Source organism: Dendropsophus ebraccatus, chromosome 2, assembly GCF_027789765.1.
Source record: "Dendropsophus ebraccatus isolate aDenEbr1 chromosome 2, aDenEbr1.pat, whole genome shotgun sequence".
In the NCBI taxonomy this organism is placed as follows: domain Eukaryota; kingdom Metazoa; phylum Chordata; class Amphibia; order Anura; family Hylidae; genus Dendropsophus; species Dendropsophus ebraccatus.
Window position 1 is genome coordinate 127,303,107 of NC_091455.1, and position 19,679 is coordinate 127,322,785.

The 19,679-nt window shown below is 41.5% G+C and overlaps 1 protein-coding gene across 5 annotated transcripts in view; it reads right to left on the bottom strand.

Annotated features, from left to right (window-relative positions):
• Nucleotides 1-5,225: 5,225 nt before the first annotated feature.
• Nucleotides 5,226-19,679, bottom strand: part of LOC138783500 (collagen alpha-2(VI) chain-like) — a 108,773-nt gene continuing 94,319 nt past the window's right edge. For 3 of the 5 annotated variants that reach the window (XM_069958275.1, XM_069958273.1, XM_069958274.1), the window contains exons 22-29: nucleotides 19,482-19,544; nucleotides 13,663-13,725; nucleotides 13,110-13,145; nucleotides 11,332-11,377; nucleotides 10,946-11,098; nucleotides 9,773-10,219; nucleotides 9,629-9,667; nucleotides 5,226-5,854 (exon numbers count right to left, since the gene is read on the bottom strand). In XM_069958275.1, the coding sequence (XP_069814376.1) occupies nucleotides 5,247-5,854; nucleotides 9,629-9,667; nucleotides 9,773-10,219; nucleotides 10,946-11,098; nucleotides 11,332-11,377; nucleotides 13,110-13,145; nucleotides 13,663-13,725; nucleotides 19,482-19,544 (1,455 nt within the window). In that variant the 3' untranslated portion in view covers nucleotides 5,226-5,246. Of the gene's footprint in view, nucleotides 5,855-5,946; nucleotides 6,029-9,628; nucleotides 9,668-9,772; nucleotides 10,220-10,945; nucleotides 11,099-11,331; nucleotides 11,378-13,109; nucleotides 13,146-13,662; nucleotides 13,726-19,481; nucleotides 19,545-19,679 lie in introns of those variants that run through there. The other 2 variants (XM_069958276.1, XM_069958277.1) reach the window with 2 other exon arrangements.

The window sequence follows — 19,679 nt, forward strand, 5'->3', positions numbered from 1 at the left end:
AGAAACAAGCTGCCAAGAAAGGTAAGTCCAGAAACAGAAAACCCTGATCTGTGCCTGTTATCTAATGAACATATATAACAGCATTTATATGTATCCCAGTGGCCCTAGTAGTCACTTCTGTATAGGTGGTCCGACATGCTGATCTTGGGCCAGACACACAGCAAAAGATTGTCCATTCGGTTATGTGTTGATATAGCTTTGCCGTAACTGTATTATCTATAAGTTAAGCATGTATCATGCAACAATAAATAAATCACTTTATGGAATAAACTAGAATGCTGGAACTTTCCCTTTTAAGTAGGGTGAGGAGCATATGGCTTCATAAATGTCAGTACTCGGGTGTAATTTTTACTGGGTGTATCTGTGAATTGACAAATATTTTGTAATGTTAATTTGATGCGTTTTTAACTTTTGTAAGGGTGAGTTCTGTGTTCATAGAGGAATTGGGGTAGTGTATTTCGTTTTTAAGTGGTATTCTACCCACTGCAAATAAATTTAAAGCAAGTTGGAATGCAAAAAAGTTGTGACTGGCAGGGATGGAGGCTGTTCGAACAGTGTTGGGTGGATTACGGCACTTTTTTTTTTTTTTGGGGGGGGGGGGGGGCCTGGAGAAAAGGTGTGTAGCTGCTGTAGCTGCAGTCGGAGCATATGGAGATAAGAAAATCCATATGTATGTTTACTGGGGCCACGACTTGTAACTTACAATAACTTCCAAATTCAGTGGAACAGTCGTAAAGGCGTGCTAGGCCTCAGTGTCACTCTGTTTTCTAATTCCGTGGAAGGCAGCTTGGTTATATATTTGAATAACCTAGGCAGTAAGTAAAGCACTAGCACAATCAAAAAAGAGTTTAGCCAAGTTGCAGCTCATATCACTTTGGGACCCCGCATACCATAGAAGGATTAAGTCAATCTTATAAGCTTTTAATGAGGAGTGTAACTAATGTTAGATACCCAATACTGGGGTCAAGTATATGTCTGGCATAAGTGTATATTGACCGATGCTCATAGGAACGGTGACATCTGATGTTGCCTATAAGAGGGTATGTGGTTAATGACATGCTACCACTAGAAAATTTACTGATCATGTTATGTAAATGATATAAAAGTATATTGATTACCTACCACAAGGTATATAGATCATACTATGCCAACAATTTGCCTCCCTCTGTAACCATAAAGGGAATAACACAAGAGAGTGGAAAAACAGGTGTCTATTACTTGGACTACTACTGTCTGGATGACTCAATCAGCTGTTTTTTGTCGAGGTAATAGTGTTCAATGTATCCAGGATGAAGCACACAGAGAAATATCCAATAACTCCATAGAATAAGGAATCAGTGTTACCTTGTGATGTGCGGAAGTCAGAACCGGCCAGTGGCACCTCACCGCTTTAACAGCCAATCAGCCAGCAATAGTGAAAAGTGTCCATTTTTCTGTGTAACTAATGACGTCACCACCAATGCACGAGATTTATCACTTGCTGAACTTAGAGCAAGTGCAAAAATGCAAGACTCTGCCTTGCTTTTGCTGAAAAGCTTGGGGCATCTGGAACAATGGAGGCAGCATTAGGAAACCATATCAGAGGTGAAAAGGGGATTGAGATGGCAGATAACTCATGCATGCCACATCAACTAAAACAGGAGCCTCTACATTTTCTAGAGCAATGAATATGGTTTGTATCCTGTATATTGTGCCATGAAATAAAGATGATAACTAGATTTGTATTTCCAGGGAAATACATAGTGCTTGAAAAGAGCGCCCCTTCACCAGTGACTTCCTTTTAAGAGAAACTTTAATCCTGGGTGCTGTCCCTTTAAGAGCAACTTGGCTCCAGTCCCTTTAGGAGTGACCTGGGTCGCTTTAAGAGCGTCCTGGGTCCCTTCGCTCTTAAAGGGACATATTTCGCTCTTAAGGGGACCCATTTAGAGCGACTTGGGTACCGTCCCTTTAAGAGCGGCTTGGGTACCGTCCCTGCTACACGCCTGCCTCAGCTCTGCTATTTTACTGACTGAACTCTGCTACTTATAATGGTAAAGATTATTGCTCTGTTACCATGACAATCTTACTCACGTCAGTGAGCCAAAATCGTTAAGGACCTTCCATATATTACATCTTCTATTGGCCAATAGTGGACATGTGACTGTGGATGTTGTGATACATTGCCTGACAAGACCTTAGAGTTCCTATTGGCTGCTATATTTCAGCTATTTGCATATGTGCTGTGATTGGCTGTTAGCGGAGTGTGGCCATTATTTTCTATGGGAAATTAGGAGTCTTTAAACGTAAATTTCTTAAACGAAAAATCCAATCGAAACGAAAAATAGCACACCTCACACCGCCGAGGGCTTCGAAACACAGTTTGAAAGGAGTCTGTGCGCAAAGCGGTTCGGGCTGTATTACGCTCAGAAAAATGGCTGGAAGAAGAAGAAACGGAAGAAGAAGAAGAATGCGGATTACAATATAGTGCTTTTCAAGCACTATAATTAGAACAGGAAGTAAAAGGCCGTGGTAGGACAGTATTCCCAGGTCATAGGAGTTCATGAAGATCAGATCACACATGTAAAGGGTTAAACCATCAGTTTTATGGTTAGGAGTGTTCTTACTGTCACAGATAACAGTGCCTTGGGAAAGTATTTGCCCCCTTGAACTTTTCAACCTTTTGCCACATTTCAGGCTTCAAACATTAAGGTATATATATAAATTTTTATTTTTATTTATTTTTTTATTGTAAAGAATCAACAAGTGGAACGAAATTTATCGGATCTTTTAAACCTTTTTAACAAATAAAGTGGGGTGTGCAATATTATTCTGTTTTGTGTAAACGCACCTTAAATGTCTGATGATGATAAATAGAATCTACCTGTGTGTAATCAAGTCTCTGTATAAATGCATCTGCTCTGTGATAGTCTCAGGGTTCTGTTTAAAGCGCAAAGAGCATCATGAATACCAAAGAACACACCAGGCAGGTCCGAGATGCTGTTGTGGAGGAGTATAAAGCCGAATTTGGATACAAAAAGATTTCCCAAGCTTTAAACATCTCAAGGAGCACTGTACAAGCAATCACATTGAAATGGAAGGAGTATCAGACCACTGCAAATCAACCAAGACCTGGCCATCCCTCTAAACTTTTATGTGGAACAAGACGACTGATCAGAGATGCAGCCAAGAGGCCCCCAATCACTCTGGATGAACTGCAGAGATCTACAGCTGAGGTGGGAGAGTCTGTCCATAAGACAACCATCATTAAGGAAGAGTGGCAAGAAAAAAGCCATTTCTGAAAGATATCCATAAGTCCATTGCCCCCTATTAATTTAAATATGCAAAAGAAGGGTCGTGTTTTGAGACTCATAACTGAGGCTCCACAGACCCTTATTTTGCATATTTAAATTTATAGGGGGCAATGCATCAGTGGAGACTCTTCATTGAGTACTCCATTTGATTTTTTTTTGTCGCTGGTCTCCCTGAGCTTTGTTTTGTTGGTCTATTTTTCATTGCCCCTGTTAGCCAGAATCCTACTCCACACTGACGAGGGGCAACTACCCCGAAACGATTGTGTGTGGATGGAAGCCTGCCTTGGTAAACCCTTGTCATGTTGCAATACTCGCCACAGAGTTAGACTTTGACATTAAAGGGGCCACTCTGGTATTTCCCTATTTATGTTCCAATACTCGCAACCGAGTGGGACTTAAAGGGTGGTTTGGTGCTCTCCCCACTGGGAGTCACCCCCTTGGCAATAGGCTTCCCTCCCCTGGAGAGATATCTGGCTATTCCTGTGTTTTGAGACTCGTAACTGAGGCTCCACGGACCCCTCTTTTGCATCATTTAAAGTTTGCTATAAGCCACCTGGGAGACACGCCAAACGTGGAAGAAGGTGAATCCAAAATCCAACTTTTTGGCCATAATACAAAACAACATGTTTGGGGTAAAAGCAACACAGCTCATCCCCCTGAACACACCATCCCCACTGTCAGACATGGTGGTAGCAGTATCATGGTTTGGGCCTACTTTTCTTCAGCAGGGACACGGAAGATGGTTGAAATTGATGGGAAGATGAATAGAGCCAAATACAGGACCATTCTGGAAGAAAACCTGTTGAAGTCGGCAAAAGACCTGAGACTGGGACTGAGATTTATCTTCCAACAAGACAATGAACATAAAGCAAAATCTACAATGGAATGGTTCACAAATAAACGTATCCAGGTGTTAGAATGGCCAAGTCACAGTCCAGACCTGAATCCAATCGAGGATCCGTCGAAAGAGCTGAAAACTGCTGTTCACAAACACTCCCCATCCAACTTTAGCTGTTTTGCAAGAAAGAATGGGCAAGAATTTCAATCTCTCGATGTGCAAAACTGATAGAGACATACCCCAAGCGACTTGAAGCTGTAATCGCAGCAAAAGGTTGTACTATAAAGTATTAATACAAGGGGGTCGAACATTTTGCACGCTTCACTCTCCAGTTTTTTTATTTGTTAAAGTTAAAAAGACCAAGTAAATTTAGTTCCACTTCACAATTGTGTCACACTTCTTTATTCTTCACAAAAAAATTAACATGTTATATCTTTATACTTTATAAAGCCTGAAATGTGGCAAAAGGTTGAAAAGTTCAAGGGGGGCAAATACTTTCCCAAGACACTGTACATTAAGAGACACAAAGCTTTATTTTAATTTGCTTTATATGAAATGTAAGCAAAACGTGAATAAACAGTGGCCCATGATCACCTTATATATGTGCATAACAACTCATATACAGAAAATAATTCCTTGCACAAAAGGAGATTATTACAGCTGGAAACTTCTAAATAAAATGCCAGGAATCTGCACCCCCTTCTTGACCAATCGCATTCAGGTACATGCTGGTTCATTCTTTTCTTTATCATAGTAGACCCAATGAATCTAGACTAAGGGTAACTTCACACACACCGTATCGCAGTGGATGTTATGCTGTGGATCCACAGCAGATTTGATCTAAATAACTGCTGGGGATCCTGTATGTGTGAACACACCCTCAAAGGAGTTATCCAGTGTTAGAAAAACATGGCCACTTTCTTCCAGAGAACGCAAATCTTGTCTCCAGTTCAGGTGTGGTTTGAAATTAAGCTTTACTTTACTTCAAAGGAACTGAGCTGCAAAATCTGCACCCAAACTGGAGACAAGAGTGGTGCTGTCTCTGGAAGAAAGTGGTCAATGTTTTTCTAACTCTGGATAACACCTTTAAAATCACCTCATCTACTACAACAGCCTGCTTACCCCAGCCATTGCACAATGTTCCTTAGAAATGTTGTGGTGAATAGCTGCTCAAATGTCTGAAGCCTAAACAATGATGCATTGTCTTTTAGAGTCAATTGAGTCAGTCTCTCCATATTTACATCCTTTCCAACAGCAATTGCACTTGTAACAATTCCATTTTCTTTAAGAGAGTTTACGGCCTGGACAAAGTTCTTCTTGCTGTTATTCCCATCAGTTATAAACACAAAGGAGACTTCTGCATTCTTTCTTGCACCTTTATGCCTTCCGGATCGACTTTGGACTATGTTTTTGATTGTATAAAGAATGCCCATGCCAATATGAGAGGACGATTCATAGTATACAGCTTTGGAAGGTAATGTCTGAATGCTAGTTAGGTTAAAACTGAAATCCAAAAGCACGTTTTGTTCATTTTCACCTCCATATTGGATGACTGCAATTCTAGCTCCATGTGAATCATTATCACTTACAGCAAGCTTAAGTTCTTCTGCTATGTCCTTAATAAATCTCAGCACCTGCACAAAATTTTCCTTGCCCATTCGTTCTGAACCATCCACAAAGAAGACAATGTCCACAGGTCGACCTACCAAAGGTCCAAGTATCACTGCTGCAATGCAGAAAAATGTTCTGTTAAAATCTCATTTTAATTTAACAAAAACAATGTTTAACAATCTTTAGAAAATGCAACAAAATATTAACGTCTGAATCCTATGAACAAGATCTTTAATACTTATTACTAAGTACTTGGCCTCATCTTGATATCTCCTGCTAAAAAAGGTTCCTGAATAATAATAAAAAAAAGGAATCAGATTAGAGATGAGCGAAGTGGGTTTGGGTTCGAGTCAAGTGTATTTGGCCCCTGAGTGTTGCACTTAGACCTAGACTGGGGTGGGCAACTTCTATGATGTATATGGCCATAATAATGTAAAGTCTTAGCTAATGTAGCTACTAGGACTATTAGTCTTGATGGCCGCTGTGCATAATGTAAAGTGTCCTATGCTGGGGCATATGATAGTAATATTAGGGCCCTATTACACAGAGTGATAATCTTATCACTTTGTGTAATAAAGACAATAATCATCGGCTGATGGTGTCTTTTTGTTCCTCACCTATAATCATGCCTGCTGACCATGCATTGTTACAGTATGTATAATAGTGATGCGCACCCAATGGCTGATGAGTGTGTAAAGAAAATAACAAAGTATATACAGTAGACACCTGTCTACGCTCCCCCATGCTTCTTCTCTCTCCCCAGTATCTTCCTTGCTTCTGCCCACAAGAACTGCAGAGCCAGCCTCTGAAGTGACAGGCTGCCCAGCCAATCACTGGCCAACAGGTACAGCGCCGCAGCCATTGATTGACTGAGTGCCCTCTCACTTCAGAGACTGGCTGTGAATTTCCCTCGGTGGCTGTGGGGGCCGGGCAGAAGCCAGGAAGTTCTCAGAGAGGTACTGTATGTATAAACTTTATTTTACAATTCAAGCACAGGCTGCACGGAAATCAGTAAAGATGTCCGTGCCGCCCTTGCTGCACAATTGTTGAGCCTTTTGATAGGCTCAATAAACAAGCAACGATCTAGCAGATGGAGGTTCGATTACAGTGGTGATCAGACCATGTAATACGGCCTTAACTCTAAATACTAAATACTCTGAAATACTAAAAGTATTTCAAATGCTATGGAGAAGGCTGAGTTATGTTGCACACGCTCCTCCACGATAACAGGAGGGTGGATCGGGAGAGGTGGAGCTTTGTATTATGGACAGTGGGGACTGAGTCTAATACACCCAGGAGCTGTAAGTGGTTATTATGGCTATATAGGTCATAAAAGTGGCTATTCCCTTTAACTGTAACTGTCCTACCTAATGTGTGTTCATAGTTACGTAAGGCACTCTGATTGACAGAGCAAAGAGTAATTGCCTACTCAGCCTGCCAGTGTGAAGGCTGCTGGCAGCATTATGTTTTTAGGACTTTTCTTTTTATTTTGCACAAAATGTTGTGGACTAATTAGACTAATTGTTCACCTGTTACTTTTAATATACCAGTCTATTACTCATCCTGCAACAATAGACAACACACAATATTATTTCTCCTTTTATGTGTGTGTATATATATATGCATATTAAGTACCACAATGTAGGACACACTGCTAGCTAGTTGCCTGCTATTCTTGACTAGACCCAGAGGGGGCAGTAATCAACTTTATATTTTATTGTAGAAAAATTAGCAAATAGTTGATTTTTGAAAAATGAAGTGAATAAAAGTCATTTACCTGACAGCATACGCTGTGTTTAAATGGATTGCTGTTTCATTTAGTTCCCAGTAGTTATCCTGATATCTTTTCAAAAGCAAACTTTAAAGTAAAGCTGTGAGTTAGGTTAGCCTCACCTGTCCTTATACTCATTTAATACTTTTTATTCCTGACCTTGCTGTCAGATTTGAGTTTGTTTTCACCACATATGCCTCTGAATACTGTTTTACCAGACAGGAAATGTGAACTTTCTGTACAAAGACTAAGGTTTGTTCAAGTTTGAAAACTGATAAGTATTGCACTATTGGAAGTGTTTCTACATTTTACTTTACAGAAGTTTTGTTTTTGTTTTATATAATAAAGCATGAAAACAGAATAGTAATTCTCTCAAAATGTTATATGTAATTGGATTTTACAGACAAGTAGAAAACTAGGAACATATCCAGACCACAGGAAAAGAAAGTTTAAGAAAATATTGAATACCATTTTTTTTTTTGCTTTATAAGACTTACTAAAAAATCCTTGCATCTTATATTCTGCAGACAATGCGGCTCAACACTTTCAGACCACCCTGACTGGCTGGTTCCCTAATGTTCTGATTCAGCACTGTGCCCAACTGCTGAGTATTACTGATAGCTGCACAGTCCTCTCCCTTCTCCTGAATTCTCCTCTAAATTCCTACATGTAGAAGCCCCACCTAATAACTGCAGTGATATCACAGTCCTGTGACTAGTCACATGACTGTGAGGAATGTACAGTCTATGGAGTCACCCAATGATGTTTCAGGGCTCGGGCATACAACTGTTGGTTCACTGTCAAAAGTGGTTTATTAGTAGACAGAAGCAAGATGGGAATAAATCCAATGGGGGTATCTTGTATAATATCCAATGCTCTCATAGTGTTGTCTCTTGCCTTTTAGGCAGTGAGGGGAAGCTTGGACTGTGTGAATCAGGTTTTGTAAATGATGGCTGAGTTTGAAGAAAGTTTTCAGGTCCACATTGAATAAACAGATAAAAGTTGGCATAGTTTGGCACTCACATATTTGGCAAACACTTCTTTGACAATTACAGTGATATGGGCAAATATGGTATTTCTTTGGCATTTTGTAATTGGTCAGGGCATTAAAGGGATGCTAAAAGCCCTAAGAGAGTGTGTAGAACTTGTTTGTACACATGTTTAAAGGAGTTATCCAGATAAAAAATTTTTTTCCAAATCCAACTAGTGTCACAAAGTTATATAGACTTGTAATTTACTTCTATTAAAAAAATCTTAAGTCTTCCCATACTTATTAGCTACTAAATGTCATGCTGGATATGTTTTATTTTCAGTCTGACACTGCTCTCTGCTGACATCTCTGGCCGAGACAGGAACTCTGTCTCAGTTTTCTATGAATCCCCATAGAAAACCTCTCCTGCTCTGGACAGTTCCAGTCTCGACCAGAGATGTCAGCAGAGAGCAGTGTGTCAGACTGAAAATAAAACAATATTTCCTGCAGGACATAAAGCAGCTAAGTAGTACTGGAAGACTTAAGATTTTTTTAATAGACGTAAATTACAAATCTATATAACTTTCTAACACCAGTTGATTTGAAAGAAAAAGATTTTTGCTGGACAGCCCCTTTAATAACTGTCAGCTGAACATTTGTTTAGCCAACAGATATCTCTCCCCACTTCCACATGCATATGAAGGTTAAGCACAGCCAAACATTTATGTATTCCTAGTGGGGAAGGGAGAAATAGGCTGCATTCAGGAAGCTCTGGCGCCGGCTTATACCTCTTACAACAAATGGGTCAGGTGGCAAAAATCCAGCACACTAAACTTCCCTCTACTATTATCCCTCTCACATCATCTGCCATGGGTCTCTATAGGTCACTAGGTTGTTAGGTGCTATCCCTAGCCTCTCCCCTTCTACTCCTTTATCTGCCCTGCCAAGAACTCTCTTCATTTGTCCTTTGAACTTCCCTTCATATTTAGGAGTATTTACAGTTCTACAGTTTGGACATATGTAAGAACCTTGTGCTTTATATTTATTCCTAAAAGCTTTCCTCTATGTATTTTCTGCAGATATTTTTCTATGATTAACCCCGTTATGTGTATGTTAATAACTTGCATGAAAAAACATGAATTACTTACATTGTTTGCAGATCTGATCTGGGCAAAATATTTCTGGTTCTGTAAAACATTAATTAAAAATATTTTTTTAATGCAGTAGATCTGTGAATGCTTGTATCTGGTAAAACAATTCAGCCAAAAATTCGTCATGCCAAGTTGTCATACCTGGACAAAGTACAGCCTCCATTTCTTGCAGGAACTCCTCAGATGCCAGTTCAGCATATATCCTTAGATGTTTTACCCTAGTATTGACATTGCAGGCTATTTTCTCCAATTCTTTTTTTTCTGAACTGCTAGTAAATAAATCCCCTATTCCAATGGCATATACTTCAACTCCTTTACATAGGGACTCCAGCTTGTCTATGTCCTTAGGATCATAACGTCCATCTGTGATTACAAATGCAACAACTTTGCTCACAGCTCTTTGGTTTGGACGTATAAGCTGCTCATAAGTGTACTTCAGAGCTGAAGGAGTCCATGTTCCACCAGCCAACCATTCCATGGATTTTACCTTAGAAATAAAAGAGGCCTTAGAGGTAATACTGGGATCATCCATTCTGATTGCTTGTATTGCTCCTTGATGGCTGTATTGCACCACTCCAAGGCGAGATCCTAAAAAACATGTGATATTATTACTATTTTTATTCTTATTTTATGTATACTTTGTACACTACAAATGTTCAAAGTGATTTCCACAGAGAGCAGTTCTGTCTAGACACGTGACAGCATATCCTCAGATATGGGGGGAGCACTTAGTTGTTGATGTAGCCCCATGGAAAGAAGTTGCAGGGTGTTAGATCTGGCGACCGTTTTTAGGTAAAATTTAGATATGTATGTGTGGTGCACTCCTGTGAGGCTCGACTGGTCACTTCCCAGATGGTACTGTGTAATGCCACTGCTGTGGTGGTTGGTCAAGATATAGCTCAGCCAGATGGTATACTGCCGTGAGGAATAGCTGGTAATAAATCCTCTCTTCTCCCCCACATTTGTAGGATATTCGCTAATTGCCCCTATGCTTATGAGGGGCTTAGGAGCATTTGGGGCCGCACCCTAAGCCCGAAGCACTAGTTAGGCCCGCCCAGACCGCCCCCTTCTGCGGCATATCAGCAGCTTTATTGGGCTGAACCTGCTGATAGTGCCGCTTTAAAACAACATGTATAATATTACTCGTTTGGCATCAAACAATAGTTTTGATTAAACATTTTAACAGCTGTAGAGTAAAAAATAAACTAAACATTTTTAAAAGGAAGTCGAGTTAACCTGAAGATAGCAGAAAATATAAATAATACAAATTAATGCATTATAAAATGGCTGTGGGGTAGTAGAATCTTAGTTTACCTGTAGGGTCTGATCCATTTTTGCCCATTTTATCAATTCTGTTGGCAATGCTAATCACAAAATTTTTGGCAAGGCTGAAATTTGTTTTGCCAACACTTTCAGAACTGTCTATAACAAACACCACGTCAGTTGGCTGGCAGGATTTGTAGCAATCTGTGAAAAGATAAAAGTATGAAAACATGTTTAAGCGTGATCTGTTGTTACTGGGTTACCGTTCTGTAAAGAAAACATAAACCTGGGTCCAAGGTTTTCATACAATATCATCTTGATTTACAAGATAATGTAGTTTGCATCTTTTCTTTATACTAAACAAACTGCAAATAAACTGTTCCTAATATGTAGAAATGAATTATAATTAGAAGCTATGAAATATGTCATTTACATACCACAACATCCACAGATTTCCTCAACATAGCTCATGATTTCACAGTCCTTAAATAGATAAATACAACTGTTAGATGCTAATAATTATATTATGCATTTTCTTTTCTATGTATGGCTATTTTAGCAATTTAGAGTAACTTAGTTGATGTGGTTATAATTCCCTACACAGTACAATTTGTTTATACCAATAATATATTTAGTAATCATTTTATTATATATATACCACACCATATTAACAATCAGATATATTACATAACAATATCACAATATATTACTAATACAATTATTATATTACTAATATAATAATTGTTATACTCTCAAGCCAGCAAAACCCCTTAAGGGTAGCTTCACACGGGCGGGCTCGCAGCGAGATTCTCGCTGCGAGCCCGGCAGGTCCTGTCAGTTTCCATAAACTACATACTTGCTGCGGACCGCAGCGAGTATGTAATTGTACCGCGCTTAACCCCTTCTACTCCCGCCGGCTCCCCCGCTGTAAGCAGCATACATTACCTGTCCTTGCTGCTCGGGTCCGGCGTCCTGCTCTCCCGTCCGGCCAATTAGTGTGTTGCCCAGCCGCAGCCACTGATTGGCCGGGCGGGAGAGCAGGACGCCGGACCCGTGCAGCAAGGACAGGTAATGTATGCTGCTTACAGCGGGGGAGCCGGCGGGAGTAGAAGGGGTTAAGCGCGGTACAATTACATACTCGCTGCGGTCCGCAGCAAGTATGTAGTTTATGGAAACTGACAGGACCTGCCGGGCTCGCAGCGAGAATCTCGCTGCGAGCCCGCCCGTGTGAAGCTACCCTAAGGGTAGCTTAACACACACCGTATCACAGCGGATTCGATGGTGCGGATCCCCAGCAGATCCGCAGGAGATTTAATCTAAATAACTGAACACAGCATCAAATCTGCTGCAGATCTGCTGCCGATTCTATACATTTGAACACACCCTAAGGCTGGGTTCACACACAGTATATTTCAGTCAGTATTTGGTCAGTATTTTGCAACCAAAACCAGGAGTGGATCGAAAACACAGAAAGGCTCTGTTCACACAATGTTGAAATTGAGTGGATGGCCGACATATAATGGTAAACAACAGCCGTTGTTTTTAACTAACAGCAAATATTTGCCGTTAAATGATTGCCATCCATTCAATTTCAACATTGTGTGAACAGAGCCTTTCTGTGTTTTTTTCTAATCCACTCCTGGTTTTGGTTGCAATATGAGGACCAAAATACTGACTGAAATATACTGTGTGTGAACCTAGCCTAAGGGTAAAAACACACACAACGTATCCGCAGCGGATTTCTCGCTGCGAATTGTCATCCCGCTGCAAGGATGTCAAACTCATAGCCATTAACCCACAACAACGCACTGATTGGCTGACTGCCGGGAGATGCCGGGAGGCCCCAAAGCAAGCAGGAGCAGGGACCCAGTACAGTATATTCCCGGGCCGCAGGGGTTAATGGTGCTAGTTTTACATACTTGCAGCGGGATGTCAGCCCATTGAAGTAAATGAGCAAGTGTCCACAACGGGTTTCGCTGTGATTTCTGGCTGTGGATATGTTGTGTGTGTTTGTACCCTAACTCATAATTAAGTAATACCCTAAGTGATAGTACTGTACAATCAGTTTTTAGAGTGCATTTTCTACAGCAATCCAGATACCTGTGTATGTTTTAGGACTTTGGTTAATATAATTAGCTATTGAACCACTAGAGTACTTTGGTGACTTTAGCTTGAACATTCAAATTATATCAATATTACAAGAAATCCTTATTACCGTTATTCCTGGATTTCCACGTTCTCCTGGTGAACCCTAAAAGAACAATATATAATAATTACACATAATTTTTAATCAATGTATGCAGCGTTTCTATCGGCCCCACAACAATTACTCTTGGGTGGGTTAGGGATACCCACTAAATTGCAACATAAATACCAAATACCCACAGGCACTTGGCCTGGGGTATGAAGACCTCTTTATCTGTAACCACACCCAGTTTAAAATATAACTTTTATTAATAGTCCAGTGAAATAAAATAAAATAATGGCAGTGTAATTTAAAATCACAATCCCCAAATGCCTCCAAAGTACATCAATGTCTATGGAGGGATCTCCCTCTCAGTGCATTACCGGTAACATCTGCAGTCTTCTACTAATATTCAGGCATAAGGGATCGCTAATTAAAATATGTATTTGTGCCCCTTCAACATGTTTCATTGTATATCACAACTTCTTTTAATTTTGACTATTAGCAGAATACTGAGTACTATTTGTATTTTATTACCAATATTAGGTTATTAGGATAAAAGAAGTAGAATAGTAAAACTCACAGGAAACCCAGATGTTCCAGTGAGACCACGCTCTCCTGGTTGTCCATTCGGTCCATATTCTCCCTGAACAAATAAAAAGGTGTTTTTGTAATCCAGTGAAGAAGGGTATACAAAGCAGCTCTCTGATGGCAGCTTTTAGAGGTAGTATTCCCTTCAAGACAGTGTGTAATTTCGATAAGAAATATTAGGACATGTTTGGAAATGTAAGCCAAGCCAGAGAAATCTCCAGAAGGGAAGTAATCTGTAGACAGCTAGGGGTTAGTGCTCCTTGTCGGTAAAAAGCAGGGTGCTTGCTGGCTGCAGAGAGGCCTTTTTTGTGGGACCAAAGGGGCAATGTTTCTTCTTGAGGAGAGCATCATAATGACATATAGAGACTTATAGGCATAACCCCGAAACTGATAGGTAAAGCTCTCCCTCCAGACAGTTGTCTAACTTGGCTTGCATTTCCAGTCAAGACTTCTTACTAGGGTTAGACAATAAGCTACCTTCAAAAGGTGTCTTCCCCGAATTCTCAGTAGAGGGTGGGTGGTCTGTAAGTCTCCATGCATCTTTATGACACTCTCCTTAAGGAGAAACATTATCCCTTTGGTACCATTTATAATACAGTATATTTTATAGTATACCATTGGGCATGGCAACAAAGGAAAATAAGATTAGCTCAAAGCGACTCTGTACCCACAATCTGACCCCCCCCCCCCCCCAAACCACTTCGGATAGCTGCTTTTAATCCAAGATCTGTCCTGCGGTCCTAAAAACAACTTTCAAACTGGCAGCCCTGTGCCCAGCGGCCGGGGCTTAGATTGTGTATGCATTAGGCTGGTAAACCCTCTCTGTCCCTTCTCCCCGCCCTCCTTATCATTAGGGCTGGATCGTTATGGCACCTTATTGCACGTTATGTGCAATGTTCAGACAGGAGAAAATGTTCCAGTGGCATTCCTAATGATGAAGAGGGTGGTGAGGAGGGACGGAGGGGTGGTGCAAGGTAAGGGCACAGATACTCCTGTTGGGCACGTTTTTTTTTAGGACAATAACTGCATTACCTGTTGAATGGACACCAGGACAGATCTTGGATTAAAAGCAGCTATCCGAAGGTACAAGCGGTTTGGGGGGGTCAGATTGTGGGTACAATGTCGCTTTAAATGAAACAGGTTATTTTTCTTTCACATGCATTTCAAATAAATGATAGGCTATAAGTATTAACCCCTTAACGACATCGGGCGTACAATTACGGCCCCGTTGCCTGGGCTTTAACGCAAAAGGGCATAAATGTACGTCTGCGGTTTCCCTGACCACCATGGCCACTTTTGCACCACTCTTGTTTCCAGTTCTGGTGTGGTTTGCAGTTAACCCCTTAACGACATCGGGCGTAAACTTACGCCCTTGCGCCCTGGTACTTGGCGCATCAGGGCGTAAATTTACGCCCGATGTTTCCCCGATTGCTGCGTGTTCGCACACAGCGATCGGGGAAGATGGCCTGCTATAAATCATAGCAGGCCATCCTAGCTTCTCGGCACGGGGGGTAGTTAACATCCCCCGTGCTGACGACCGCCGCTATTGGCTGATCAATTCAGATAAGCAGATCAGATAAGTCGGTGACCCGATGACCCGGAAAAAATGGCGGTAAAAAGTAATGGTGGTCACTGTGCCACCGGCCCGATCGCCGTGAACGGCCGGCCGGTAGCGGACGGCCGTTCACTGCGATCGGGCCGGTGGCATGGCGATCAAAGTCCCCAAATGTAATAAATACCTGCTCTGGACCCCTCAGCTAGGTAGCTGAGGGGTCCAGAGAAGGTATACTCACCTGTCCCGGGGTCCTGATCGGCGTCTTCCGGGTTTGCGGAGTCCTCGTCTTCTTGTCGGGTCTTCGGCTTCTTCCATGGGGTCCCGTTTGGCTTTTTTCGGCTCCAGCGTCGTCTTTTTCCGGATTTTGCGCTCTGCTGCCCTCTAGCAGCTAATAAATGGAATACACTTATCAGCAGCTATAGGGATGTTCAGAATGTAGTAAAAGTTGTTTTTTTTTTTTCCAAATTTTTTTTTCCCTGGCGTGTTTTTGGCATCAGACGCATACGCTGTTATTGCCTCCGACACCGAAACAGCCAGTGAGGATGAATGGGGGGATCCTTCTTTCCTGCATTCATCCTCATCCTTATCATCCAGTGACATGTCTGGGGGTAGTGTAGCGTACGCTGCCCCCCAGACACGTCTTTTCCGCCAGTACCGTCCCAATAAGAGATCACGGTATAGTGTGAAATGCTACAAACTCTATGAGAGTACCTCAGGGTACACTTACGGATTTAGGGTACGTGCACACTGCAGAATGGCGAAGGATAACCCTTTGTGCATTCCGCAGCTGGCACCCGCCGGCGGACTGATGCAGGCGTGCGTCTCCACCAGTGTCATAGACTCCATTCTATGCACGGGGATAACTCTAACACCAGCACCCCCCTCTTCCGGTCCCTCACTGCCCGAGCTACTATAGCTTGCGGCACGATCCGAAAATATCAGAAGCAGTAATAGAGCCCTAATATTTAGCAGCCATGGAGCGGACCCAGCGCTTCTGGATATGAAGGACCCCGTATCGTACCAGGACAACATTTTCCAGGTGACGTCCCCCACACTGGAAAACAGGAGACCCCAGAAGAAGTGCAGAGTGTGGCGTAACAGGGGGATCAGGAAGGACACCATTTTCCAGTGTGACACCTGTCCTGATCACCTGATCTGCATACAGGATCGCTTCAAGGCGCACCACACGTCATTGGAGATCTACATTTTCTAAATTCTGTCCCTTATTCCTATTTCAGGGGTCACGTTTATTCGGGGATTATTCTGATTGCCATTATGGAGTCGGGAAGGATTTTTTTCCCTATGATGAGGCTACTGTCGTCTGCCTCACAAGGGTTTTTTGCCTTCCTCTGGATCAACACAGGTTGAATTTGATGGACACCTGTCATTTTCAACCTTATAAACTAATAATTGGCCTAATACCCCCAAATAAATTAGAATTGTCCCTTTTCCCCAGCTAAATAGGTATGGCCGCCATTCCCATTAGAGGATGCCATAATGCAATTACAAAGCCTCTGTGCGGCCAGGACAGTAGAATCCCCCCCCCCAAGTGACCCCATTCTGGAAACTACACCCCATAAGGAATCTAACAAGGGGGGCAGCGAGGATATGGCCCCCTGGTGACGGACACATTTGGACATGAAAATGAAAAAAATGTTATTTTTTATTTTCACACCACATGTTCTACATAAGTGCCCGTCACCAGTGGGGTCCATTTCCTCACTGCACCCCTTGTTAGATTCCTTATGGGGTGTAGTTTCCATAATGGGGTCACTTGTGGGGGGTTTCTAGTGTCCTGGCCGCACAGGAGCTTTGTAATTGCGACATGGCCTCCATCCTCCATTCCAGCCTCTAAATGGCGCTCTGTCCTTTGGTGGCTTGCCCTATGCCCATATGGCACATTATGTCCACATGTGGGGTATTTTCGTACTCAGGGGAAATTACCCTTCACGTTTTGCATTTATTCTCTTTTTTAACCCCTTGTGGAAATGGAAAAAAATCAAGGCTAGACCAACATTTAGTGTAATTTTTTTAAAATTTTTACTCTAAATCATTGATCTTGTCATGATGTTTTCATTTTCACAAGGGGCTAAAAGATAAAAAAAAACACAAAATGTGTAGAGAAATTTCCCCTGAGTACGGAAATACCCCACATGTGGACATAAAGCTCCATGCGGGTGTAGGGTAAGCCTCCAAAGGGAAGGAGCGCCATTTGGCTTTTGGAGGCTGGATTTGGATGGAATGGATTTTGAGGGGCCATGTTGCATTCAAAAGGCCCCTGTGTTAAAACTCCCCACAAGTGACCCCATTATGGAAAGTACACCCCTCAAGAAATGTAACAAGGGGTGTAGTGAGCATATGGACCCCACTGGTGACGGGCAAAAATGTGGAACAATGTGGCGTGAAAATGAAATATTAAATTTTTTACACTATAATGTTGGTCTAGCCTTGAATTTCTCATTTTCACAAGGGGTTAAAAGAGAAAAAAAAAAAAAAATGTGTAGAGCAATTTCCCCCGAGTCCGTAAATACCCCACATGTGGACATAAAGCGCCATGTGGGCGCAGGGCAAGCCTCCGAAGGGAAGGAGCGTCATTTGGATTTTGGAGGTTGGATTTGGCTAGAATGGATGATGAACGCCATGTCGCATTTACAGAGCCCTCATGCTGCCAAAACACTGTAAACCCCCCACAAGTGACCCCATTCTGGAAACTGCACCCCTCAAGGAATCTAACAAGGGGTGCAATGAGGATATGGACCCCTTGATGACGGGCACTTTTGTGCCATGACACTGAAAAAATGAAAATTTTCACTTTCACGTCACATTATTCCACATTTGTGCCCATCACCAGTGGGGTCCATATGCTTACTGCACCCCTTGTTAGATTCGTTGAGGGGTGTAGTTTCCAGAATGGGGTCACTTGTGGGGGGTTTCCAGTGTTTTGGCAGCACAAGGGCTCTGTAAATGCGACATGGCCCTTGAAATCCATTCCAGTGAAATCCAGCTTCCAAAAGCCAGTTGGTGCTCCTTCCCTTTGGAGGCTCGTCCTGCGCCCGCTTGGCACTTTATGTCCACATGTGGGGTATTTCTGTACTCGGGAGAAACTGTGCTACACATTTTGTGTTTTTTTTTCCCTTTTATTCCTTTGTGAAAATGAAAAATTGAAGGCTAGAACAACGTTTTAGTGTAAAAAATAAATTTTTCTTTTTTCACGCCATATTGTTCAGAAAATCTGTGAAGCACCTGTGGGGTCCAGATGCTCACCGCACCCCTTGTTACATTCCTTGAGGGGTTTAGTTTTCTAAATGGTGTCCCTTTAGGGGTGTTTTTTATGTTTTGGCACCCCAGAGCCTCTGCCAACCTGAAGTGGTACAGTCAAAAATGACCAAGTATAACAGAGGCGTTGAAATTCACTAGGCGCTCCTTTGTATCTGAGGCTTGTGGTTGTGTCAAATAGCGCAATAGGGCCACATATGGGGTATTTCTATAAACTGCAGAAATGGGGCAATCAATATTGGGGGTGCATTTCTCTGGTAATAGGTTTATAATTATGAACAATATTGGAATACAATAAAATCTCTGCACAGAAAATTAAAATTTTCAAATTTCTTACACACTTAGCTTTTATTTCTGTGACTCCCCTAAAGGGTTAAAACACTTTCTGGATGTGCTTTTGCAGAGTGTGGGGGGTGCAGTTTCTGAAATGGGGTGCTTTGTGAGGCTTTCTAACATACAGGACCTTCAAATACACTTTAAACCTGAACAGGTCCCTAAAAATATCTGATTTAGAAATTTTACTGAAAATTTGGAAAATTGCTGCTAATGTTTTAAGCTGTCTATTGTCTAAAAAAATGAAAGATAGTTTAATAAATGGCGCCAACATAAAGTAGACATGTTGCTAATGCTATTTAATATATAATTTATGTGGCATAATCATTATCTGTATAAGCAAAAAAGTTTAAAAGTTGGAAAAATGCATTTTTTCACAATTTTTCACGTTATTTTGGGTTTTTTCATAAAGATTTGTTATAAGTATCGACTCCAATTTACCAGAAATGTAAAGTACAATATGTAACGAGAAAACATTCTCAGAATTAGCCAGATAGGTAAAAGCATCCCGAAGTTAATAATAAATAAAGTGACACTGGTCAAATTCATAAAATTTGTCTCTGTCCTTAAGGTCATTTCAGGCTCTATCCTTAAGGGGTTAAAATATTATGTGGAGGGAAATAGGAATTGTTCATATAGAAGCTTACTGGGTCTCCCTTTGCTCCTTTTGGACCTTGTTCTCCTTTCTCCCCAAAGTGTCCTCTTGAACCCTAATGATAAAGAAAGAAATAACATTAAGAAATGTGTTGTTCTTATCTGGTTCCTGGCTTGTGACTTTACAATACATGTTAGGTTGAGATAGCCCAAATGAATGTCTTTCAGTAAAAGTATAGGCAGCTATTTTT